General features: G+C 55.9%; 9 protein-coding genes across 9 annotated transcripts; 3 read left to right on the top strand and 6 right to left on the bottom strand.

Moving 5' to 3' along the window:
- Window positions 1–950: 950 nt before the first annotated feature.
- CGGC5_v006034 (uncharacterized protein) lies at window positions 951–1874 on the top strand (the record flags this gene model as incomplete). Its single annotated transcript, XM_032033604.1, has 1 exon — window positions 951–1874. The coding sequence occupies one exon, from the start codon at window positions 951–953 to the stop codon at window positions 1872–1874; it is 924 nt and encodes a 307-aa protein (XP_031887299.1).
- A 1113-nt stretch (window positions 1875–2987) lies between these two features.
- Window positions 2988–4094, top strand: LRA2 (L-rhamnono-gamma-lactonase; the record flags this gene model as incomplete). The annotated part of the gene is made up of 2 exons (XM_032033603.1): window positions 2988–3624; window positions 3685–4094. The coding sequence occupies 2 exons, from the start codon at window positions 2988–2990 to the stop codon at window positions 4092–4094; spliced, it is 1047 nt and encodes a 348-aa protein (XP_031887300.1).
- Window positions 4095–5079: 985 nt separating this feature from the next.
- On the bottom strand, window positions 5080–6411 carry CGGC5_v006032 (uncharacterized protein; the record flags this gene model as incomplete). Its single annotated transcript, XM_032033601.1, has 1 exon — window positions 5080–6411. One exon carries the CDS (start codon window positions 6409–6411, stop codon window positions 5080–5082), a length of 1332 nt encoding a protein of 443 aa, XP_031887156.1.
- Window positions 6412–6438: 27 nt separating this feature from the next.
- On the bottom strand, window positions 6439–6888 carry CGGC5_v006031 (uncharacterized protein; the record flags this gene model as incomplete). The annotated part of the gene is made up of 1 exon (XM_032033600.1): window positions 6439–6888. One exon carries the CDS (start codon window positions 6886–6888, stop codon window positions 6439–6441), a length of 450 nt encoding a protein of 149 aa, XP_031887155.1.
- A 1552-nt stretch (window positions 6889–8440) lies between these two features.
- CGGC5_v006030 (Uncharacterized protein) lies at window positions 8441–10517 on the bottom strand (the record flags this gene model as incomplete). The annotated part of the gene is made up of 7 exons (XM_032033599.2): window positions 8441–8488; window positions 8546–8719; window positions 8771–9903; window positions 9965–9979; window positions 10032–10058; window positions 10099–10172; window positions 10231–10517. 7 exons carry the CDS (start codon window positions 10515–10517, stop codon window positions 8441–8443), a joined length of 1758 nt encoding a protein of 585 aa, XP_031887152.2.
- Window positions 10518–11266: 749 nt separating this feature from the next.
- Window positions 11267–12679, bottom strand: pro1 (putative gamma-glutamyl phosphate reductase; the record flags this gene model as incomplete). Its single annotated transcript, XM_032033598.1, has 2 exons — window positions 11267–12324; window positions 12379–12679. The coding sequence occupies 2 exons, from the start codon at window positions 12677–12679 to the stop codon at window positions 11267–11269; spliced, it is 1359 nt and encodes a 452-aa protein (XP_031887151.1).
- A 1860-nt stretch (window positions 12680–14539) lies between these two features.
- On the top strand, window positions 14540–16423 carry OpS2 (MFS transporter OpS2; the record flags this gene model as incomplete). Its single annotated transcript, XM_032033597.1, has 3 exons — window positions 14540–14942; window positions 15026–16076; window positions 16165–16423. The coding sequence occupies 3 exons, from the start codon at window positions 14540–14542 to the stop codon at window positions 16421–16423; spliced, it is 1713 nt and encodes a 570-aa protein (XP_031887154.1).
- A 274-nt stretch (window positions 16424–16697) lies between these two features.
- Ido1 (Indoleamine 2,3-dioxygenase 1) lies at window positions 16698–18249 on the bottom strand (the record flags this gene model as incomplete). The annotated part of the gene is made up of 2 exons (XM_032033596.1): window positions 16698–17727; window positions 17804–18249. The coding sequence occupies 2 exons, from the start codon at window positions 18247–18249 to the stop codon at window positions 16698–16700; spliced, it is 1476 nt and encodes a 491-aa protein (XP_031887153.1).
- A 1119-nt stretch (window positions 18250–19368) lies between these two features.
- Window positions 19369–20563, bottom strand: CGGC5_v006026 (uncharacterized protein; the record flags this gene model as incomplete). Its single annotated transcript, XM_032033595.1, has 4 exons — window positions 19369–19449; window positions 19506–19528; window positions 19609–19803; window positions 19858–20563. 4 exons carry the CDS (start codon window positions 20561–20563, stop codon window positions 19369–19371), a joined length of 1005 nt encoding a protein of 334 aa, XP_031887148.1.
- Between the last annotated feature and the right edge of the window lie 2930 nt (window positions 20564–23493).

Genomic DNA, 23493 nt, shown 5'->3' with positions numbered 1-23493 from the left:
GTCCAGGAAACCCCTCTCCTTCACCATGCTTAACCGCCCAGCGTGCAGACATGGCCCATCCCAGCGGCCGGCTCGTGGTAGCACTAACGCAACAATTGACTTGGTCAGAAAACGACCTCTGCCTACCTGCCTAGGGTACGAATGAGAAAGAGGGGAACAACCGCGCCAGAGGTGACGGCGATGGGGATGGGGTGCGCTTGCTGAGGCCGCCCTGCTTCCTATTTGCCAGCACACCTCGAGAGAGCTTCACTAGCTCCCAACTTCCCAGTTCCCGTCCTGGAGCGAGGGGATCCCCGGCCGGCTGATCTCTTGAGCGCCGACGCGGAGCACCATCACCAGTGTGATATTGGCTACCTGCATCGGCCATCCACAAGCCTTGCCATGCCCAGCATCCTCCTCATTGGGCCGTCCATCAAGTGATGCTTCCTTTGCACACTCCACTACTGCGTAGTACCTTGGGACTAAGCACGCTGACTGCCTGCTTGCTTGCTTGCCCCAGCCATGAGCGGCGCATGTAGCACCGCATCTCGAGTGGCTTTTCCAACCCACCACACACACATTGTGTCGTTGGCCCTCTCATGCGGCCTCGCCTGGCCTCCAACTACGGCCGCTCAAGGCATATAATGGAAGCCTCCCATCCCTTTCGTCTTCCTTTCCTCTCTCTTCTCTTCAGCAAGCACTCGACAAGTAATTCCAGGTCTTTGATTTTCCCCCTTTCCGTTGTTTTTTGTTCTTTGTTTCCCTAGAGCTGGTCTCTATTCCTAATTGCAGCATCAACTAATACCCAATAACCGTTATTTCCAAAAACACCAATTTTTTGCATCACCACCATCAAGTTGCTGGGCAACTTTACCCCTAATCGGAAATCTGGAATTTCTTGCTCAATCGACCACCACTATTCGTCAACAGTTTCACACCTTGTTCGCAGCTTCTCCTGATAAATCGCAATAATGTCGTCCACTCAACTCTCCTTCTCTCTTCGCGTTTCTTCCGGCGTCAAGACCGTCCACCTTCTTGGCTCCTGGGACAACTACGTCGGACAACTTCCCCTGTCCAAGGACAAGACTTCCTCCAAGTCCGGCTCGTGGAAGGGCACCTTCAAGTTCAGCGGTTCCACCCTGTCCGCCGGCCAGCGCTACTGGTACTACTACATCATCGACGGCTACCACGTCGCCCACAACCCCAGCGTCACCTCCACTGTTGAGCCCACCACCGGCCGCGAGCTGAACATTCTCGACGTTCCCTCGTCCGGCAAGTCAAGCAGCTCCAGCAGCAAGTCCTCCAAGTCGTCCTCGTCTTCCAAGTCCTCCTCCAAGTCTTCATCACACTCCTCCTCCCACTCCTCTTCTCGCAGCTCCCGCCGCTCCTCCTCCAAGGACAAGAAGAGCAGCCGCAACCGCTCCTCGTCGCGCGACATCCCTAAGGGCCGACCTCTCTCCATCTCTCAGATCAAGGCCCCCAAGCCCACGTCGCCCCACGCCACTCAGCACATCCTCAACGGCGACTACCGCGATGAGGATCTCGAGGAGCTCACCGCCCGCTTCGGCGCCGCCGGCTTCGACGATGAGGATATCGTGACAGACTTCTCCAGCTCGCCCGTGTCGTCCAGCGGCTCCAGCCTCTCCTACCGCTCCGACAGCTCCAGCCCCAACTCATCCATGTCCGGCTACAGCACCCCCGGCTCCGACGTCAGCACCTGCACCTGCGAGCGCTACGGCATCACCCGCAAGGGCGACCGCGTCAAGATCGACTGTGGCGGCGCCCGCTGCGGCTACGGCGACAGCTCCGAGTGCTCCGACTCTTCCGACGAGGAGTCCGACGAGGAGGAGGAGTACGTCTCCAACAGCCGCCGCCACGGCATGGTCGTCCGATGAAAATCCCGATGCCGTCCCGGGGAGGACACAACATCATCATGAAGACCTTAATCAGAAACAAACCCGAAGAAGAAGTCCCACGTGGACACACATTCATTTCGTCGCGCGACCCGTTCTCTTTGCCGCTCCCGTCTCGGCCCCTGGGGGCCAGGCGGCGACGCCGGCACACGGCAGTCAGCGCACGTTTCCAACCATCATTGCATCCACCGAGGAACAGCGGCATGCCGAGCCGGTCTCGGTACTGCCCGCAACACCTCGTCCCAAGTGGGTCGATGCTGCGACCCCACGCCGCGATCACCCCGTCCGGATCGCGCGTGCCCGTTTCGTTTGTCATGTGCTCTTACTGACAACGAGGGAGCACCCCCGCGTGCCCTCCGAAGGGAGGCATGCGAGGCCGAAAGCTCCAGCGGATGAAGAAGCCTTTGTGCTTCTGGGGATGGACCAATTACTGCGGCCCCAAGCTGGATGTTTGGAAAGCTTGGGCAAGCCGCCCTCATGTACCTTAGACAGCCAAGATACCGCCACAGGCGGAATGGGTAGACGCCTATGGAATCTATTCATCAATGAACACAACCTCACGTGCCTCCTAGTGATCTTTTTTGACAGTCTTCCGTAATTTGGCGCATTGCCTTCGTATATAGTGGTCTACCATCAGTGTAAGTTGATATGGTCGACGATGTAAGATAAAACCTCCGACCCTGAACGGGGGTCCCTTCGTGAAAGTCGGCGTTCGGGGGAAAGATACCGCTGAAGAGGGCGGGGCCATCAACGTCACAAAGCGGGCTGGTGGGGGTCCTCTGCCGCCGTTCATCCACTGAAAGCTGGGGTCAGGGGGCGTGTTGCTGCAACAGCGACCCCGCGATGGAGGGACTTGGTGCGGGGACTTCACACACCTTCCTCTCACCTCATTTCCGCCCCCTAAACTTCCATCTTCAAACACGCCCTCCAAGTCTCTTGAAACGGAGGGTTCTTTTGTCCATAACTCAACCTCGTTTTGTCGGGTTGCTCGTCTTTCCACAAACCGCCCAATTGACCACCCAATGGTCAATCACAACCAAAGCCTTTACCACGAACCCCGCTCTCCCAGATCCGCAGACCGCCAAATCGCCCGCCATGGACTACCCAATCGTCGACTCCCACATCCACCTCTACCCAGAGACCGAGATCGAGACCCTCGCCTGGGCGACCCCCGAGAACCCGCTCGCCAAGCAGCACTCCGTCTCCGACTATGTCGCCGCGACCGGCAGCCCCCCCAACCTCAAGGGCTTCATCTTCCTCGAGACGGACCGCAAGCACGACCTCGAGGCCGGCGTCAAGGACGCCTCCGGCTGGGAGTTCCCCCTCATGGAGGTCTCCTGGCTCCGTCGCATCGCCGAGGGCAAGCCCCGCGACGGCGAGGGCCACGGTGAGGAGCACAAGGACCTGTGCCTTGGCATCATCCCCTGGGCTCCGCTGCCCTCCGGCGCCGAGGCCATGCAGAAATACCTGGACCACGTCAAGGAGGTCGCCGGCGAGCACGTCTGGCCCAAGATCCGCGGCTTCCGCTACCTGCTGCAGGACAAGCCGCACGGCACCGGCCTGACGGACGACTTCATCGACAGCCTGAAGCTGCTCGGCAGGCTGGGCTACGTCTTCGACCTCGGCGTCGACCAGCACCGCCGCGGGAAGCAGCAGCTCGACGAGGCGCTGGAGATCATCGCCCGTGCCCATGAAGGTGTTCCCGAGGAGGAGAAGGTCACATTCATCATCAGTCAGTTACCCATCCTCTAACATCTCTAAACTCCTGCTAACTGCTCCCTGCTCGTAACAGACCACCTCTGCAAACCCGACCTCGGCGTCATCAACACGACAGACCCTTCCTTCATCTACTGGCGCACATCCATCTTCGCCCTCTCCGCGTGCTCAAAGACCTACATCAAGCTCTCAGGCGGCTTCTCCGAGATGCCCGACTCCCTCAAGAAGCAGGACCCCAACGCGCTCTTCGAGGCCCTCTTCCCCTGGCTCGGCGTCGTCCTCGCCACCTTTGGCCCCCGCCGCACCATGTTCGGTAGCGACTGGCCCGTCTGCACCGTCGGCGTCGACGAGGCTTGGCGCAAGTGGAAGCTGCTTGTCGAGCGCATGTGCTACATGGCTACCATGGACCCCGAGGACCAGGCCGAGCTGTTCGGAGGAACCGCCCTGAGGGCCTACGGCTTGACTGGGTTTTCCCTTGTGTTCTAAAGGATTCATGATGAAGTAGTAAGACTTACAGTGGGCAATCATGTTTTAGAAGAGGTGGAAAGGCTTTACGATTTCAACATGGGCGCTGGAATGACTTTGATGAGAGCAGTTTTGCACACAGATACCAAAATCCAAATGATACCTTATTTAGAGACCGCCTGGTTTTCCTGTGTACTCATTGCTCCTATTGAAGAAGATGATATCATTAATAATACTAGCGGCGACGACGACAGCAGACGACAGTAGACGACGACAGTAGACGACGACAGTAGACGACGACAGTAGACGACGACAGTAGACGACGACAGCAGACGACGACAGCAGACGACGACAGTAGACGACGACAGTAGACGACGACAGTAGACGACGACAGCAGACGACGACAGCAGACGACGACAGCAGACGACGATAATGACGATAACGACAACAACGACAGCAGTAATGATGATAACGACGATAACAGCAGCGAAGATGGTAAGGTAGAGATTATAGCCACTGGGAAAATAAGCGGTATCCTTGTTTATATGCAGATACTGTTACCAGCAATCACAAGCATGATGACCGTTGCACAGCGAGGGATAACCAGGCAAAAAAGTGCTATTGATTGACCGAGAAGAACCAATGCTACAGCCAGCGATTTTAATCATAAACAGTACAGGAAATCAAAGAGCTGCTGCCCGAACCTGCCACGCCGGCTGAACCTGACGTGCATATCGCAATGAATCTCCAAGCATGAGAATTGGCTCGATAGCGGATACTCCTTTCTTCTTCCTTCCAACGTACCCATATGCGTCCCGTCGCAAACTTTGAATACCAATAGCAAACGTGCTCATAATTCGATACAAAACATACTCAATCCTTATGGTTCGATGATCCAGGTCTGATCTGCCAGAAATGCGCCAGCAGCCCTCTCGGTCTGAAGTCACGTAATCTCCGTCTGCGGCCATGCCGTTCTTGCGAGAAATGCAAGGCGCTTATCGTGTCCTCAAGCCGGGACAGGATTATTTCGAATAGCTCTTCTGGCTTGGCGGTTTTTGCACTCGAGAGCATACTTAGGATCGTTTGCCTTCTTCCACTCAATATACTCCTCATACTTCTGCTGAGCCATGGCATCAGGGATGCGAGGCTTCTGCGGGCGTAGAAATTTGTTGTCGAATTGCCCAGCTTGGTGTTGGTTGAGAAAGCCATTGTTGGCCATGTTGGAAGGTGCTGTTGCAAGGTTGTTGAATGTCTGAGGACCAAACCCAGGAGGCCCGATGTCAGAACCAGCAACAAATGGTCGGTTGAAGCCAGCCGTAAATCCGCCTGTCTGCGGTCCAAATCCTGCCATGGGCGGAGGGAGACCGGGTCCTTGAGGGTGCGGTCCAAAAGCAGGAGCCGGATGAGGCAGATTATGAATCGTTGGATTGATGAAGGGATGGATTGAATGACTGGGCGGCGAAGTCTGCATTGGCATAAAAGTGCTGATCGGAGGTATGCCATTGTTAAGGTCGACTCCTGGAGACATGGATAGCACCAGTGGAAACGGTGAGGGCTGCAGAGCCGGTTTCATAGCAAGAGACTCAAATGAGAACGGCGAGGTTACCTTTTGCTGCGCTGCGCTTCCCAAACCGAACTTCTGAATCGTGTTGAGAATCGCCTCATTCGAGATTTGTTGGCCGCCGCCCTCCTCAAACGGCTTGAACTGGTCGCTCTGACCTACAATCTGTTCGAGAACCGACAGAGGAATGTTCATAGAGGTCTCTGATCCGCGCTTCTCTGCAACAACGGGGTTTTCCTTGGAGGAAAAGGCCGCGAATTCCTTCGCTAGGGGGTTGAGAGACCGCTTTATAGGGCTTCTCATGTCGACACCAGAATCACCAGAGTCTTGTCTTGGTCGATCTTTGGGTGAGTCCTTTACCACAGCTACTGGATGGTACTCTGGTATAGACGAACTTTTGAGCTTCCGAAGCATCTCATTGAAGCGAATCTCTTTGATGGCATCTTCGTCAGAATTCTTGTCTCCAACAGTGACAACGGCAGGGTCTTGTATGATAGCTGTCTTTTTGACCTGGCACTCCGCCTGCAACTTCTTGAAGTGGTCTTTCCCGCTAAAAATGTTGTCTTGGTCGTAATTGCAAGGGTTGGTAAGATCAACCATAGACAACTTGCGAGGCGTGATCTTAGCGCCTCTCAGCTGCTTCTCAAAGTCGAGGATGCCACCATCGCGAGGCTGGGACTTGAACCGAGTGGCACTCTTAATGCGGCGGATCTCGGCATTGTTGAAAACTCCATTGTCGCAGTCGGGGTCATCGCAATCGTGGATCACCAAGTCCATGACAAGAGGGGTGGCTCCCTTCTTCTTCTAGTTTAGGGCACTGCCTGCAACTCTCTCGTCGAAGCGTCCGTGGTGAATAGCGAGGCACCTGACTTTTGCACCTGGCTCCTTCTCCAGGGTGAAGATCTCTTGAGGCACGACCGCCGCATTTCCTCCGAAGACGGGGTCTGTTGCGATCAACAGAGGGTCGACGCCGGAAACAGGCTTCCGCAAGTGAGTAGCAGGGTCAGCCATGTTGAAGTCGGTGCCGATGCCAGAAGTCTTCCGGCTCTTGGAGACTCTGATGCACTCAGTGTTGTTTTCATGTGGTTTGAGGGGCTTTCTCCAGTTCGAAGAGTTCAATACGGCGGCGTGTTTCTCGGTCAAGGCTCTGTTCTCGTCGTTGGTTCTTTGAGGCGAGGGGTGCCGGGTGTTGGATGAACCTCTGTCGGGTCGGTTGATAAGCCCCGCAGCATTTCTGATATTCGTGTAAACCATCTTGGCCGCTCGTTTGTCAGAGATGGGGAGTTCAGCGAGTGCCGTGAGCCCGCTCTGTTTTGCAGGAGCTTGCAGACTATCGAGAAAGCTAATATGACTGTCAATATTTTGGTCACGCAAGCTTTTTGCGAAAGCTAGAGACAGAAGGAATCAGACGTACCTTGATCGGTGAATCGGTCGGCGCTTTGCGGTTCGTTGGGAAGGCACACACTGCAGCGAGTCTTTGCGACGGAAGGACAAAATAGGGCCGCGATCTTGAAGCCGCGAGAAACACTGACCGAACGGAGAATAGTCAAGTTCTCCGGGACCAGACTCAAGGCCGCAGACGGGCAAATCGAGACGTTGCAATGGAGGAGATAATTCGGAGGTGGGTTGGTAGAGGTTCAGTTGGCTTTTTTCCCTCGTTTTGTTTTCGGGAAGGCTGGGAAAATTCAGACCCCTCAACTGATTGCAAAAGCGAAAGAACAGCGGGTTGTTCTTGCCTCAGTGGTGGATGTCGAAGGTTCTGAGATTGTCTGGATCGGTCCTGAGGTTGTGACGATGTTGCTGATGTGCTTCACCAGAGAGGCATCAGCGTGTGAAAGAAGCCTTTGCGAAGTGATCGGGGACAACAAGGAGCCGCTGCTGGGACTGTTTCGTAATCTGTACCGTGAAGGGAAATCCTCGCTGATAAAGAAAGCATGCGCTCTAGGCTTGGGCCCGTAAGTCTATGGATCGTGTCCAAAAATCCAAAAAAAAAAAGGCTGAGGTGATGTTGAGGTTGAGTGTTGATGTTGAGAGGATGTCGTTGTCTAAGCAGGGACTGGTTCAAATCTAATCACTGGCACCGGAGATTCGCCTCCGCAAAATGAGGTACAGGGAAGGCAAGACAGTCTCAAGTCTGTCTGTGAGGAAGGAGTTGGTCTAAGAAATAAAAAAGGAAGAAATGAAATGGCATTTGCATCTGTTGGCAAACGGGAAAGTGCTACCTGCTATGGGGAAGGAGCGACAACGTACCCGGAGCATCTACGGGCTTCGACTGTGAGCCCACCTTTGCGAGGCCGAGTCCTATGTCTGCGCAACTAAATTACCTGTGTATTCAGTTGCTCCAATTAAGAACGATAGCAGAAAAAATGATAAAATGGAAGCCACGACGACGGTGGCGACTGACGATGGCGACAAACTATGGCGACGGACGATGGCGACGGCCGATAGCGGACGGTGACAACGACAATGCTACCAGTTATATGGAAGTGATTATAAATAAACCCAGAGAAAGAGTAGTTCTTCTGGCACAGTAAAGATAGACGGCGTCATGTCTGCAGGCTTATAAGTCACTACTTAGCCTCAGAAACACATAACAAAGAATAGTCATATGGATTTCGAGACGATCCACACCAATACTTTTGTAATCAAAGCCCATGACCCCGTGTTGAAACATTGAGAGGATATCAATTTGCCACGCTATAAGTATTGAAATATTATGATTCTTTTCATCATCACATCATGCACCTCCTGGGCTGACATATTGCAACGTCTACATTGCCTCGGCCACACCACTGTCAACTTTCTTTTAGACAGATTGGTGCTGTTGTCCTTGAAGGTACGCATAGAAATGTTTCTGCAATCATACATGTCAGCAAATTTGATCTCAAAAACTGGCAAAGAGGATACTCACAGCGTTCCTCGTCTGCATGAAGACGGTACCTGGGCCGGTGAACTTGCAAACCAAGCCCTCGCCAGATGAGATACCAGAGATGATGCCACCAGAAGCAACCCGCTCCATGATGTACTTGACGTTCCATGCTACGAGATGGCCGTTGTCGACAACATACTTCTCGCCCTCCATAAGCTAAAAACTGGTCAGTCGTCCGTTTGAATACATGTCTGGGAGCTCACTTACATCCTTGCGGATGATGGCACCAAAGCTGGTCAGCCAGAGCAGACCGGTACCGCTGATCTTGTACACATACAAGCCCTCGCCACTGAAGATAGCCTTGCTGAGGCCCTGGCGCTTGTAGTCCTTGATAACACCTTGCGTTGACGCGACATAGGCGTCCTGGCCGACCGACCACGTCTCCTTGCCGGTCAGGCGCAGACTGGTGATGTCGCCGAGCATGGGCGGGGCCAAGAGAAGCTCGCCGGGCCCGACAAAGGTCGAGCTGGCGAGTTCCGCTCCGGCAACGAGCTTCTTCATGCTGAACTTGATCTGGCCCCTCAGCGTGATCGAGTGCGACATGGCCACCATGACGCCAGGCTTCGCCGTCAGCGGGCAGCCCACGGCAAGCTGAATGGTCAGGATGGTGTTGCTGTCTCTGTGGCTGATGCGGTAGCTGCCTCCGTTGAATGTGCCAACATCATCGACGGTCGCAGTCGCTCCCAGGAAATGTGTGGCGGCCGGAGCTCCTCCCTGGAGATTAGCGGGGTTGCTGGTGTCGACCGGGGCCTCCTCTACGTATTGCTTCTCTGGAAGGGCCGCAGCATCTGGGGGACCGTCGAAGGAGGGGGGAGGCGTAGAGAATTGCGAACCCGCCTCATGGGACCCTGAATTCCTCACCGGAAGCTGCGTCTGATGAAACTGCTGCGAGTGCGGAGGGGACGGTTGGGGTGACGGCTGTTGCTGCACTTGCTGCTGCTGTTGTGCTTGCTGCTGCGCAAGACCAGGAGGCGGCGGGTATTGCGGTTGACCCTGGGCGGGCGACGATGTTCCCTGGGGAGGTGGCGGATAGCTTCGCCCCTGGCTCGGAGATGCCTGTGGAGGAGGGGGGTAGTTCGCGTTCTGTGCTGCCGAAGCTTGGGGAGGAGGTGGGTAGTTCTGAGGCGTGCTCGACTTGGGAGGAGGGAAGTTCTGGGAGGTCGGCGAGGTTATGGGAGGAGGGGGATAGTTCTGCGACTGCCCCGGCGAGGGCTGCGGCGGCGGAGGGTAGCTTCCACTGTGGCCGCGCTGAGGTTGTGAGGGAGGAGCAGGATACGAGAACTTGGTCTGGTGCGCGGGGGGCGATTGCGGCGGCGGAGGGTAGTTCTGCTGGGCATGGCCTTGGGTCTTGTCAGCAAAATGGTTGAGGAAAAGGTGCTTGCGACGGTAGAAAGTACATACCTCCCGAAGGGGGAGCTGTGAGGTTGTCAGCGCAAGCTCCGTTTGGCGGGGTAAAAGAGCGACTCACGAGGATAGTATTGGGCGGACATGGCCACTTTGAGATTCGCGTCTTTTCGGCGACGGTGTCAGAGAACCGAAACAGCTTCGAATGAGTCGAAAATGAAGGTAGATGACGGTAGAGTAAGCTGAGTAGGACTCAGAGGGTGACCTGCCAACAGGTCAGTCGTCGCCAAGATGGTCGCATCGCATCGCTGCCCCGCACTTACAGGTAATCGCAGCCTGCTTCTAACGGTAGAGTAGCACGAACAATACGATCCAAGTTCCACAAGAATGAAGTCAAATTCGAATTGATTTCTTCTCCAATCTGCCGCGCCCGTATCGCAATGGGTAAAGGGGAGGAGGGAGGAAAAAAGTGTCGCGAAAGACGGGCGCCTCGGGGTTCAGGACCATTAATGAGGGAGCTTCCCACGCGCCAGAGCAATCCCAGCTCCTGCTGCAAGCTCCGCCAGACCCCTGTCCCACGGCCCGGGTTGGCCTCGACATCTGGCCGCATCGCCCCCAGCTTCCCGTTGGTCCTGCATCGATGGTGTACTGGAGCTCTCAAAGATTCTAATTCGAGCTGGCTGGGACTTTGGGGGTGTTGTCCAATCGCCGCCGAGGAAAGGCAGCGCCCAGGCGAATGGAGAGCGTCCCTAACTCTTTTTGGCGCCAGGTGAAGAGGGGCGGCGCTTAGAGCTGTCCAACGGCGGCGCTCCCTTTCATTGGCTTGCCGAGTCTCTCCCTGCAACTCACCTTGTCTCCAATTTGTTTGAACAGGTTCAAAATTCATCATGAGATGGGCTGAACGTCCAGTCTGGTCTGTTGCGTGCATGTCACCGGGTAACTCGGGGTCAATCCAGTTGCGCGGGCTGCCGGACAAGCTGGTTGTGGCCCTGGACGGGTTAGATACGTGGCAACGTGGCCCAAGAATGGCCAAGATGTTCTGCAGCTGCAGGTGAGACCGGCAAATGCTCAACGTCACTCATACAGGGCAACAAGGCATGCTTGGCTTGTGATTAACCCTAGATGGCGGCGTCTTTCGTCGCCGGCCGTCGTGTCCGTACCGAACCGGCAGGTATCGGCGTGCAGTGGGGCCGCCCCGATCGACGGCCGATGCTGGCTGGGGGGCGCTTGAGTCACTCCATAGAGTCAGGCATGTCAAGCAACGCAACTTCCGAGACCATGGCTTTCTTTTTTTTCATTCATTTTCCTCGTTCCAAGAGGCCCGCCAAACGCCCAAAGTCATTTGCTTTTGACTATCCCTTAGATAGCCATATTCTCGTGCTTGAAAGGCTTCTTGCCCTCTCCCTCGCCATACGCCAACGAAACCTGACCGTGTCCCCTAATCTTGTACTTGTAAATCATGAGACCCTCCAAGCCAACGGGGCCACGAGAGTGGATCTTGTTGGTGCTAATACCAACCTCAGTGCCGAAGCCGTAACGCATGCCGTCCGCCATGCGGGTGGACGCGTTCCAGTAGGCACCCGCAGTGTCCACAGAGTTCATGAACTTCTCAGCCTCCTGCTCGTCCGAGGTAAGGATGGCCTCGGTGTGCTTGGAACCGTGGGTGTTGATGTGCTGCACGGCCTCGGCCATGGAGAAAACGACCTTGACTGCGACGTCGAGGGACAGGAACTCAGTATCGTAGTCGGCATCCTTGACATCGACCACCTTGGAAGCAGCGTCGCCACAGAGCTTAGACAGAAGGGCCTCCTTGGATTGGCGATCGCAGTGAAGCGTCACGCCCTTAGCAATCAGAGCCTCTGCAACCACGGGGAACGAAGTCTCGAGGGCAGACTCCTGCACCAGCAGGGTCTCCACACTGTTGCAGGCGGCGGGGTAGCTCGTCTTGGAGTCAACAACGACATCCGCCGCCATCTTGGGGTCCGCCGAACCGGTCAGGAAGATAGAGCACAAGCCATCGGCATGGCCCAGGACGGGGATCTTGGTGTTCTCCTTGATGTAGCGGACAAGCTCGTTAGAGCCACGGGGGACGACGAGGTCAATGTACTCGTCGAGTGCAAGCAGCTGGGGAATGACGTCGCGAGAGCTGACGAGCTGGACGGCTGAGTTGGGGACCTTGGGCTTCTGGAGGTTCTCGAGGGCGGAGGAGATGACCTGCGAGATGGCCACGAATGACTCGGTAGACTCCTTGCCGCCCTTGAGGATGGCAGCATTGCCAGACTTGATGGCCAGGGAGGCGATGTTGGCGATGACCTCGGGGCGAGCCTCGAAAATGATGAGCAGTACGCCGATGGGGCAAGTGACTCTCTCGAGGATGAGACCATCGTCCAGCTTTGTTCTCAGCGTGACCTTGCCAACTGCTTTGCGTTAGACTCATATGATCATTCGAGTGTCGTGTGAAATTCACATACCTGGGTCCTCCAGATCTCTCACATCCAAGATACCCTTAAGCATATCCTCAAACTTGCCCTTCTTGCCCAAGTCCAAGCGAGAGACGAGACTCTGGCTCAGGGTTCCATCGGCAGCAGCCTTGCGGGCGAGCTCCAAGTCGCGTGCATTTGCGGCGAGGATGTCATCCTTGGCCTCGGTGAGGGCGGCGTGAATGGCCGTGAGAGCGTCGTTGCGGGCTTCGGCGGGGAGTGTGGCGAGGATGTGAGAGGCCGACTTGGCGCTCTTTGCGCAATCGACAGGCGAGGCGTTGGTAAGAGACATGGTGGATTGGCGGTTGGGAGGGTGAATCTGTGTCAGGATGTTACTTTGTGCAATAATTGTTGCACTTGCACCGACGACAGTCTGATATTGTGTGTGAGTCAATTGGTGAAGCTATCAGCATGTCACTAAACCCCTCTAAAATGAGAGGACGCGCCACTGGACGCTGCAAAAATTTGGAGCCCCGCACTCGGAGCCGGAGCTCAAGCGGGAGGGAAACGGCTACAGGGTGATCAGTCTTGAGTTTTGGTGGATTGAAGTAACTTTGCCAATGCCAGTAGCTTCTTGTCAATCCAAATAAGCTTATTTGAATGCAAGATGGAGACTGAGTCTGTACCCAGAGCCTCATTTGCTTCTATCAACTCCGAAAAGCTACTTATATTTTGTCAACCGTTGTTTTCAAAGTACAGACCTGGATGATGAAGACAAGGATCCACAAATCGCAATGGGGCCGCTGCGTGCGCAGGTACCTAAGTACCTATCATTTGATGCCCAGCCACTGAGCATCGTGGAAAACGTCGTGACAAACTTTCGCTGGGGTTGTCGGCCTGAATGCGACATTCTATTGTTGTGTTTCCCCAGCACCCTGGTGTCGATGACTTGGGAACTGGATGCTTGACTCTGCCTTTTGAACTCGCCACGGAGCTGACTCTGTTTCTTTTCTCCGGGGATTCGCCGCTGTCGTCGCAAAATGCAACCATAACGGCGTCTTCTCCGAGTCATGGAAGGCGTTCGTAAAGTGTCCCCCTTTGTCGGAGCTCCTGCGACGCCTGAACTCTTCTTTGGCCCGTCTCATGTTGGCCCTTGTCATCCGTATTTCCACCATGTCAAACAAAAAAGTTTCTACTTTTATCACCTCCCTCGTTTGGAATGGATTTCGACGACACAGCCAAGACATGCAAGGTCTACGCCCCAGGGCATACTCCGTACATACTCCGTGTTCTCCGTATGCACCCCGCGACCAGCCTGCCTACTCCGGTGTTGGAGCTGCCGCTTTGGCTCTCCCCGTCCCGATAAGACACTCGCCTTCGATAAGAGACGAGCGGCGCATCAGCGGGTATTGCTAGACTAGGCTGGCCACCTAGCAACCAACATATCACCCTGCCCCCAAAAAATTGCCGACCGCGGTGCCGTTTTACTAAGCTGAGCGGACATAGTGGGCGGAAACCGAGCATCAAAAGACCAGACGACCTGCTGCAGTGCCGCTTTGCCGTCTTTTCTCAGCGTCTATATCGTCATTCCTTACGCAAGTGCTGGATTCGAACACTCCGCCTCGTGCTCACTTACAAACTGCTGCTGCTCACCTGGCGGTGCTCGCGCTCGCGGTTCGCGTTGCTATTCTTCTGCATCTTGAACGTATGGAGTTTGTACGTACACCGCGCGGCGGCTGCCACCCTGCTGGCCCACTATGGAGAGGACCACCGAGGCATCTCTCGCGCTCGAAACATCGGCTGCCAGGAGCCGAGCTCGGTGTCGATCCGCACTCCACTGCGGAACGGTACAGTTAGCCGATGGGTAGGAGAGATTTCAATGACTGTCTCCTTTGGTGAAAAAAAGGCAGGCTAGCCATCATGGACATGACCAGGCCTCCTGGGGTGGGGGTTGGGAAACCCGTTTTCCCAGTGCAGCACCCGATTAAAAAAGTCGGCCAGGCCCCGTCCATTCTCTTTCGTCATTTCGTTCGCCCTTCTCCATCTTCTAAAGGGTTTTTTTCTTGGCTGTTCGGTCGTGGGTCTTGAAAGTTGGAAATACCCCTTTTGGCTTCTGAGCGCCCAACAACTACTTGCTTGGCTGCCGCAATTCCCATCTTGTTTCCCATCCTCGAAACCTCGGCGCCGACTCGGCCAACAAAAATCCCACACAATGACTGCCTCGTCACGAGACCCGGAAAAGGATCCTTTTCCGCCGGAAACAGCTTCTGAGCAGAGAGAGGAGCAGAGCCAGTCCAGCGATAGTGAAGATGAAATCACAGAAATTGGTCGGAATGATGATGACGGATCTCGCGAGTCGCCGGAGCCGGCGCTGGATGCGGACCCATCAGCCGCCGCCGCCCCGGCCGCCAGGACTCGGTCCCGGGCCTCCTCCACCCGCTCCCGTGCTCTGTCAATCGTGCCCCGATCAAAACGGAGAGGCCTTTTCGGCCAGCTCGCCATCATTCCGGAGGTAGACCGTCCATATGACTACACAAACAAGACAAAATGGACAATCACGTTGATCATTGCCCTGGCTGCTGCCGTGTCTCCTATGGGCTCTTCCATCTTTTATCGTAAGCTCGCTCGTTCCAAAAAAAAAAAAAAAAAAAACAATGCCAATGACACAATTTTACTAACACGGTATGACCTAAAAAAGCGGCCTTGGGTCAAATGTCTGAGGAGTTTGGTGTTTCGGCAACAGTCACCAACTTGTCGGTGGCATTCTACATGCTTGCCATGGCCATCTTCCCGCTCTGGTGGTCCTCCTTTTCAGAAACACTCGGCCGCCGCACAATCTACCTAATCTCCTTCGCCCTCTTTGTCGTCTTCTCAGTCCTCAGCGCGATCAGCGTCAACATCGAGATGCTCATCGTGATGCGCCTCCTCGGCGGCGGCGCGAGCGCCTCCGTCCAGGCCGTCGGCGCCGGCACCATCGCCGACATCTGGGAACCCCGCGAGCGCGGCCGCGGCATGTCCATCTTCTACCTCGGCCCCCTGTGCGGCCCGCTCCTCGCCCCCATCATCGGCGGCGCCCTGTCGCAGCGCTTCGGCTGGCAGTCCACCATGTGGGCGCTCGCCATCTACGGCGGCCTCGTGCTCATCATGATCCTGTTCTGCCTGCCCGAGACCCTGGCGAAGCCCAAGCCCGCACTTCCCCCGGCTGCTGCCGCTCAGGGCGAGAAGAACGCCCTCTCCCGCACCAAGACGACCGAGTCGGTCAAGGTGCACACCAAGAAGGCGGGCGCGCTGCTGAAGAAGTTCTTCCTCGACCCGCTCTCCGTGCTGCTGTACCTGCGCTTCCCGCCGGTGATCATCACGGTCGCCTTCGCGGCCATCACCTTTGGCGCGCTCTTCGTCGTCAACATCTCGGTGCAGTCGACCTTCTCCAAGGAGCCGTACGGCTTCAGCGTGCTCATCATCGGCCTGTTCTACTTCCCCGCGGGCCTGGGCTACTTCATCGCCTCGATCCTCGGCGGCCGCTGGCTCGACCACATCATGGCGAGGGAGGCCAAGAAGGCGGGCCGCTACGACGCCAACGGCAAGCTCATCATGCTCCCCGAGGACAGGATGCGCGAGAACGCGTGGATCGCCGCGACGGTGTATCCCGCTGCCCTCATCTTCTACGGCTGGGTGGTCCAGAAGGGTCTTTTCTGGTTTGTGCCGTGTATCGGTCTTTTCTTCTTTGGGATCAGCTCGATGCTGGTGTTGTAAGTCTTTGTCCCCTTCGTCTGTCGTTTTGGTTCTGGCGATGCCTTCTTATCAGTCAACTTTGGCTAACATCACTTCTTTCCCTAGCGGCGCCGCCACTACCATGCTAACGGAGTTCATGCCCAAGCGCAGCTCGGGAGGTGTGGCGGTCAACAACTTTGTGCGCAACATCTTCTCGTGCATCGGAGCCATCGCCGCGCAGCCCGTTATCAACGCAATCGGGAACGGGTGGCTATTTACAATCCTGGGCATTTTCACGTGGATTACGGGTTATCTGTGTGTCTGGGTGCTCAGGAAGAAAGCTCCGGAATGGAGGAAAGATATGGACAGGGCGCTGAACAAGTAATCAGCAGCCGTCCAAAAAAAAGACAGAAGTGTTCATGTCATCTTTTTGATTGTTTTTAGCGCGCCCGCATGGTATCATCACATGACAGCATAGCGCCAAATGCATCAGCAAATTCTTTGATAATAAATTTTGAATTACATGTTTGCATGTCAGACCATGTGCCACCACACCGCGACGCTTGAATGCGGGTGAAAGCCGATAGAAACCAGAAAAAAAAAACCAAACTCGTTATCAGCATCACTTTCTTTTTCGTTGTACGGACCTAACCCCTCCTTCAAGCAGTGTGAGGATTGACGCCCCTCTCCGCACAGTACTTGGACACCTCCTTTCTCAGCGTCTCCTTCTGCCGCGACACGAGGTCCATGACGTCCCGCATCTCCTCGCCGAGGTCCCACTCGCCCTCGCGCCCGCCGAGCTCCGTGTAGAGGTTCTCCATCTCGGACAGCACGGCCTCGAGCTGGTTGGGCAGCCAGGTGACGATGGGGCTGCCGCCGGTGGCCGTCGGGTGGCTGGTGCGCTTGAGGATGTACTCGCGCGCGAAGCACCAGTGGCGCCAGCGGAAGTCGCGCACCTGGTGGAGGATCAGCAGCCACAGGCGGCGGGTCTGCTTGAGGGCCTCGACCTCGTCGTCGCTCGCGAGCGCGGCGGCGGGCGTCTTGCCGGCGAGCGCGGCGTCCTTGAGGCCGAGCTCGAGCGAGCGGTCCTTGACGTGCAGCAGGAACTGGCGGTGGTTGCTGGGGCGGTAGGAGCGGAAGTCCTTGAGGATCTCGGTGAGCGGGGTGTCGGGCATGGGGACCTGGAGGAGGTTGTCCATGAGGGGCACGATGGAGTCGTTGGCGCCGGACTCGCCGCGGAAGGACATGGGCTCGTCGTTATTGACGCCCTCGTAGACGACGCCGTTGGGGAACATGCTCTGGCTGGTGATGCCGAAGATGAAGGTGCGGAAGGAGGTGTAGCTCTGCGGGCGCGACTTGTCCCACATGGTCTCCATGGTGTGGTTGATCTTGCGCAGCGAGGCGAGGACCTCGGAGAGCCCCTGGTTGAGGGAGGCGCGGTCGACGGAGCCGGCGCGGGACGTGCAGCGGAGCGCGGCCATGGTGCCCTTGACGAGGGGGCCGGTGTTCTTGACCATGTCGATGTGGACGAGGACGAAGCCTGCCTCGGAGGACTTGGGGTCCAGGCCGTGCTCGAAGGCGCGGATGAGGCGGATGTTGTCGTAGTCCATGCCCTTGGCAGGGTCGGCGAGGCGGTAGTTGTAGAGGGCATACGAGCCGGCGTACTCCATCCAAGGCTTGAAACCGGTGCTGGATGGATGTTAGGACATTTGAAAGCATAGGATGTAGTAATGGAGAAGGGAGAACGTAGATGAGAGAAACTTACATCTCGGCACAACGAGCGATAGGTAGGGAGATGTTCTTGGGGAGAACCTGACGACCGAGACCGTACCCCTCGCCTCTGACGAAACGCTCATGGCAGGGCTCGAGCAGATAAGCAGAGGCAAGGAAAGAGTAATCGCGGTAGAGAGCGTTCATCAGGGGCAGGTTCTCCTTGTACTTGTCAATGTGCTCTGTGAGGTTGGGGAATTCCTTCTCGACGACGTCACCCAGCTTGGATGAAGCCAAGTAACCCGGAGTACCGTCGAGCTTCTTCACAGGCATGTTGGCCAAGATGTCTTCAAGGGGTTGGAACTCGGCCGGCAGCACGGCGACGGGATCCGCACGGGGCAAGAAGCCGCGGGTGGTGGAGACCATGAAGGCGGGGAGGGAGTTGTCCTCCGGCCGGGTGTCGTCCAGGACGGGGAACGGGGTGGAGTCAAGAGAACCCATTGTGTGATGAACTACGGGGGTAAGACGTGGGGTGGATGAGTATGTGTGTAAGTGAAAGTAGGGATGTGTTGGGTTTGGGTGGGTTGTGTGGGTTATGAGATGATGATGGTGTGTAATGGATATTGAGTGCGTGCGTATTGGGTGTATTGTACGAGAATGTCCGTGTAAGTCGACTTATACGGCTTGAGAGAGGGGGTATAAGTGATATGGGTATGCAAAGAAACCCGAAAAAATTGGCAAAAATATATCAGGGAAATCCTGTTGAAGTGAGGAGAGCCTTTTGTGTGTAGGCGTTGTGAGGAGTGAGAGTCCAAGTTCAGATGGTTGGGACTTTCCGCCACTCGGCGCCGTGATATAGTAAATGGCCGGAACAGAACCGGCCTCACGAGGAACAATTCCGGCCTCTACGTGAGGGGTTGCTCGCTCCGGCCAGACATGACACGAAGCCCCCGTCCGCCGCCCGTCCATTTTCTGTTTGTCATATCAACCTAATCTCTGGTCACACGGGTCACTTGGGCGTGAACGACACATTGTTCCACCCTCATCCTGCCGGCCACGCCCTTGTTTACGACCTTTTGAGTCCATCTTGACCATGATAAGCCGCTCTCTGGCTTTTTTTACCCCAGATAAACCCTGTACGACCCTTGGTTGCGCATATTCAAGCTGGTACTTTGAGATAAGAAAATATAATTGAAAGACAATTGGGTAGTCGTTCTGTCCCGCTCTGTAGAGTTGTCGTTGCCGTCGAGATGCTGACTTTGGTGTCTGTGATGATTGGGGGCGGCCGAGTTCTATTCTGAGTTTGGAGAAGGCCCATTTTTTTCACCGATGATTGCCGCGGAACGGACGTGTGGCACACGGACCCGAGCATTGTGGCTGAGACACTAACAGGTTTCACCCAGATCACCAATAGAAAGCTGTTAACCAAAGATAAGAAGACAAAGTCGTTGTATTAATGAGTGCTCTGCTTGAATAAAGAATGCTCATCTGTTGAAGATGTGTCCGTCGTGATAACCTATTTCCCCCGGCACCTCGTCCATCTAATCTATAACAATGTTGTCGTGTGTCGTATGCTGTGTGCGTCTAGTCGTTGCGTGTCGTATCAAATGAATGTCATAATCATTGCGGTCGTTGCCGATTCATCCGTTCTCGTCCATCATAACCCGTCATTAACCTCCGGCTGATGTAATGTTGAATTTCCTGCGCCATCGAATTAGGTTTTGAAAGTCGCTTCCCGACGGACAGGTGCAGGTTACCTTAGTCTCAGCGTCGCCCTTTGCTAGTTCAAGTTCTCAAAAAGACCTCCTTCCTCACGGATGAGGAGGAGATTGGAGCGATCGGGGCCCCTTCGCGACTCACGGCGTGTCAAGGCCCTCCACGACTCGGCCGCACTTTGGACATCTTCCACATCGCCGTCGTGTTCGGCGGCTCTGGGCTCGACCGCCGGGACGACTTCGGCATCCTCCTCAGAACCATCAAGGTCCGAGTCCTCCGGGTCGTCATGGTGGGAATGCACGTCACGTGCTTTGGCAGGGGCTCCTGCCGGACTGCCATCTTCATAGACGTAAGCGGTAAACGTCTGAGTGAGGGTCGTCTTGCATCGCGTACCGGTCGTAGTAGCTGTTCCATATGCGGTGGTCATGGGGTTTCCGGCACCACCTGCGCCTGCACCTGAGTTTGTTAGAAAGGGGGCGGGGACGATAGGACCTACACCAGGGTTGTTAGTAGCTCCAGGGTTCGACGGGTTGGACGCCACGGGGTTGGAAGCTGCCGGCGGGTTGGTAGCCCCGGGGTTGGGTGCTACGGGGTTGGAGGCCGAGAACAGGTTGGAAACCGGCGGATTGGCCGACTTTACCGGGGAGACACCAGGGCCGGGGGTAGCGACGGGCGCCGGGTTGCCTCCCGTGATGGCCGGGGCCGGGGTCTGTACGGCGCCGCCACTCGGCGAGCTGCCGCCGGACGCGATGATGGCGGAGATCTGCGTCTCGATCGACTGAATGAGCTTGAGGAGATCCTGGAGGGCTTGCTGGGAGATCTGGAGGTTCTGTCTCTTTTCGATGTCGGCGGTCGCAATGGTCGAGATGCTGGTGGTGTCCCCGTCGGGCTTCAGATGGCCGCCCTTGTAGTTGCTCAAGAACTCGCCCAGCTGGTTGTCGAGGTCCTCCAGTTGGTCGGTGAGAGCGCGGGTCGAGAGCTGGGCCTCTTGGATCGAGTCGATCTCGCCGGATCGGCCGCGCATGATGGCACTGGACGCGCCCTGGAAGGCGACGTGCAGGATGACGGCCGCTTGAAGAATCTTGGTGATGAAATGCATGTTGGAATGTTGCGCGTTTTACAATGAGTAGTGAGTAGTTAATCCATTCAACACGGCTGTCGAGACTTCTCGAGCCCCTGATATAGGTTTGTGGCATTGCTGCCGTTGTAAATATAGCAACGCATTCCAGTCGGCGGCAGCTTGCCGCTGATGCGATGGCATTCCTGCTGGTGTATGGTTCCTTGGTCAATGGCCGATCAACGATAGCTGAGAGGAGAAAAGACGGTGGATGTTGTCTCTCCGAAGCCAGGAAATAACGATCGTTGTAGATGGACTGCATCTAGAGCCTGTGGTTGGCGACGGCGTAAGACCTCTGGCATTTTCAATTCTCGCGATGGCCGCGCGGTGCTTGCGCATACAATAGACGGCTGGTACTGTGGGTCGGGAGATGGTGCAAGAGTGTGGCACAGGAAGAAATCATGGCGATGAAGCCGTTCACGGAAGTAACTCTGGATTGTGGAGCGTTGCAGGCGTCGGGGTGGTTTCGGGGATGCACGGCGAAGTTTGGCTTTGGGGGATGACGACAGAGCAAGCTCCCTTCTGGTACGGACGGTGGTGATGATCGGCCGTGGGCGACGGTGATGCATGACGCAGTCAGAAAAGAGACATCCCTGAGGTGGATTTGGGGTACGGATCAAACGCAAGTCTAACGGGCACTCGTAGTGGACGGTGATAGTATTCGCACGGATGCGATGAAACGGGACTGAATGGCTGATGGCTCGCGAGTGAGTGTTTGTCGCCGGCCTGCTAATGCTGACCGCCGAAAAGAAGATGGTTTCTTCCCCACTCACGAGACGTGTGCAAAAAAGACGAAGCCTGCGTCGCCTACTCGTCTGTCTGCGTTCTCTCTGGGCGACAGGAGCGAGGCGTTGGTCTCGACTGAATGTGGTTGTCGATTCTTACTGGTGATCTTGGACTGTGTAAGGGGCGTATTGCAATGATGGTGGGCGAATTCTCGGGATGCGTGCGGTAATGCGGTGAGACGAACGGAGCTGTTCCCTTTTCTTCTTTTCGTGGGATTCACCCAGCGGCTTGGGCGAGTTCCCGGATGTCGCTCTGGCCTCATCTCGCGCCACTTGGCTTTCCATTTTCTGTTGGTGTCCGGTTGGGATGTTTGACCCTCGGGAGTTCGATTGGCTCTCGTCAAGTGGGATTGGAGTTGGGGGTAAAAGCATTTTTTTGTATCCATCTGACAGGGAAGTGTGACCACGGCAAATGCGGGAGGTTTGGCAGCCCAGCCCCTTTCCACAGCGTTTAGGGCTCCCATTCCCAACAATGGGGGCCGGCTGGCCGCGAGGTCATCGTCGATACCGGTGCTCTTGATATGTCTGTGAAGGCAGGCGAAAGTCTTTGAACATGCCGACAGACAGCACTCTGCCCTTCGAGTTTCGCGAGACGAGAGGTTGCAAATTGCAAGGAGTGGTGATGTAAATGACGGGTGCAGGGAAGGCAGATTGCGATGGTTCTTTGGCCACTCCGACGCCCCCATCAGCGAGCCCACGATGTTCCAACCCGGGCTTGGTTGATGTCCGCTCGAAGTTGGTCATTCACTTCACTGTGTGTGTCCGACCCGGCTTCTCCCTGCTCGTAGATGACCTTGCTGAATCGGCGCCTACCCCGTTTTCAGGACTCAGGACCGGTTGGTTGGGAAGGTTGATGCAGGTTGCTATCTATCTCCCAGCGGTTCCTCGGCCGTCCATGCCTTCCTCGGTCATGCAATGGGAGGAATTGCGGCCTGGAGTGTGAATGATGGTACACGCAGGCTTTAAACGCCCAAAGTTCACCTCCCCGGGTTGTGTGTTCAAGGGGATTCCAGGCTGAAATGGAAGCCTGTAGTGGGCATCACCAATTCAAGGTTCCAGGCTGCTCCAAACAAAGTGCTGGAGTGCGCCGGCCAAGCGTCCTGAGCCGCTGGATCGTGGTGATGTGTTAGCTTGAGACCTGAGTGTTATCCCCTTGATCCTCGCCGACCGAGTATCCGAACCCATTGATCCCGCTGCAACTTTCTGCGGGTGCGTCCGAAAAAATCGACCACAGCTGCAGCTTTTTTCCCAGTGGTTGTTTGTCATCGCCAGCCCCGTTTCTGGCCGACAATGAGTACACGTCTTGTGAGATTGAGTGCATCTCGCTCATGGTGCATCGCGGTGAGTAAGGCGGTCGAGGCATTAGTGCGTGGCCCGTATTTTTATTTTTCTGGTCGTCCTCCATGGTTGCAGGCGCGCCGGGTCTTTGTCGTCACGGCGTGTCATGACCCTGAGGGAAATAAGTCGCTGTACATAAAGTCTGAAAGGGCCATGGATCATCGTCCGGTGTCCCGCGAGGTTGTTGTGGAGAGTGCGAAATGTAGCGTGCTATCGCCATTTTTCGAGTCAAGCCATGCCTGAAGGGGTAAGAGACAGCTGGGCCTTGTCGCGAGGTGTCGAAGTGTTTCGCCCTCGCCCTGACAATGGATGTAGGGCAGACTGGATGAAATGCTGCTGCTGCTGCTGCGGGCGGGATGCAGAGGGCATCTCGCGAATTAAGGTATTGCCTGAGGCATGGCATGGAGCATGGAGCATCGATCAAGATGAATGAGAGACAAGCGACTGGCTCGGGGCAAGAAGGGCGGGAGACCAAGAGATGACGCTTCGGACGACTGAAGAGAAGGGGGATGGATGAAGAGGAGAAAAAGGCAAGCTTCCGTGGCTTCCTGGGCCGCTACTCGCTGAGTTCAGTGAAGCAAGCAAGCAAGCAAGCCCCAAGACCTGATGCATCCTTGGTGGATGAGATGGATGCTCTCGTTGCTACGAAAAGGTACGAATACTTTACTGAGAGTGAGAGTATTGAGGCCGGCGGCGGAAGCGGAGGGTGCCGCGGTACGTATCCTTTGATTAAATGGCACCTCTCACGCTCACCCTTCACCCTTCACCTCGGCGCGAAGTACCTCCTGG

This window comes from Colletotrichum fructicola (genome assembly GCF_000319635.2).
Source record: "Colletotrichum fructicola Nara gc5 chromosome Unknown KSG_Nara_v1_contig03, whole genome shotgun sequence".
Taxonomy (NCBI): Eukaryota; Fungi; Ascomycota; class Sordariomycetes; order Glomerellales; family Glomerellaceae; genus Colletotrichum; species Colletotrichum fructicola.
This window is presented reverse-complemented; position numbering and strand designations above follow the sequence as displayed.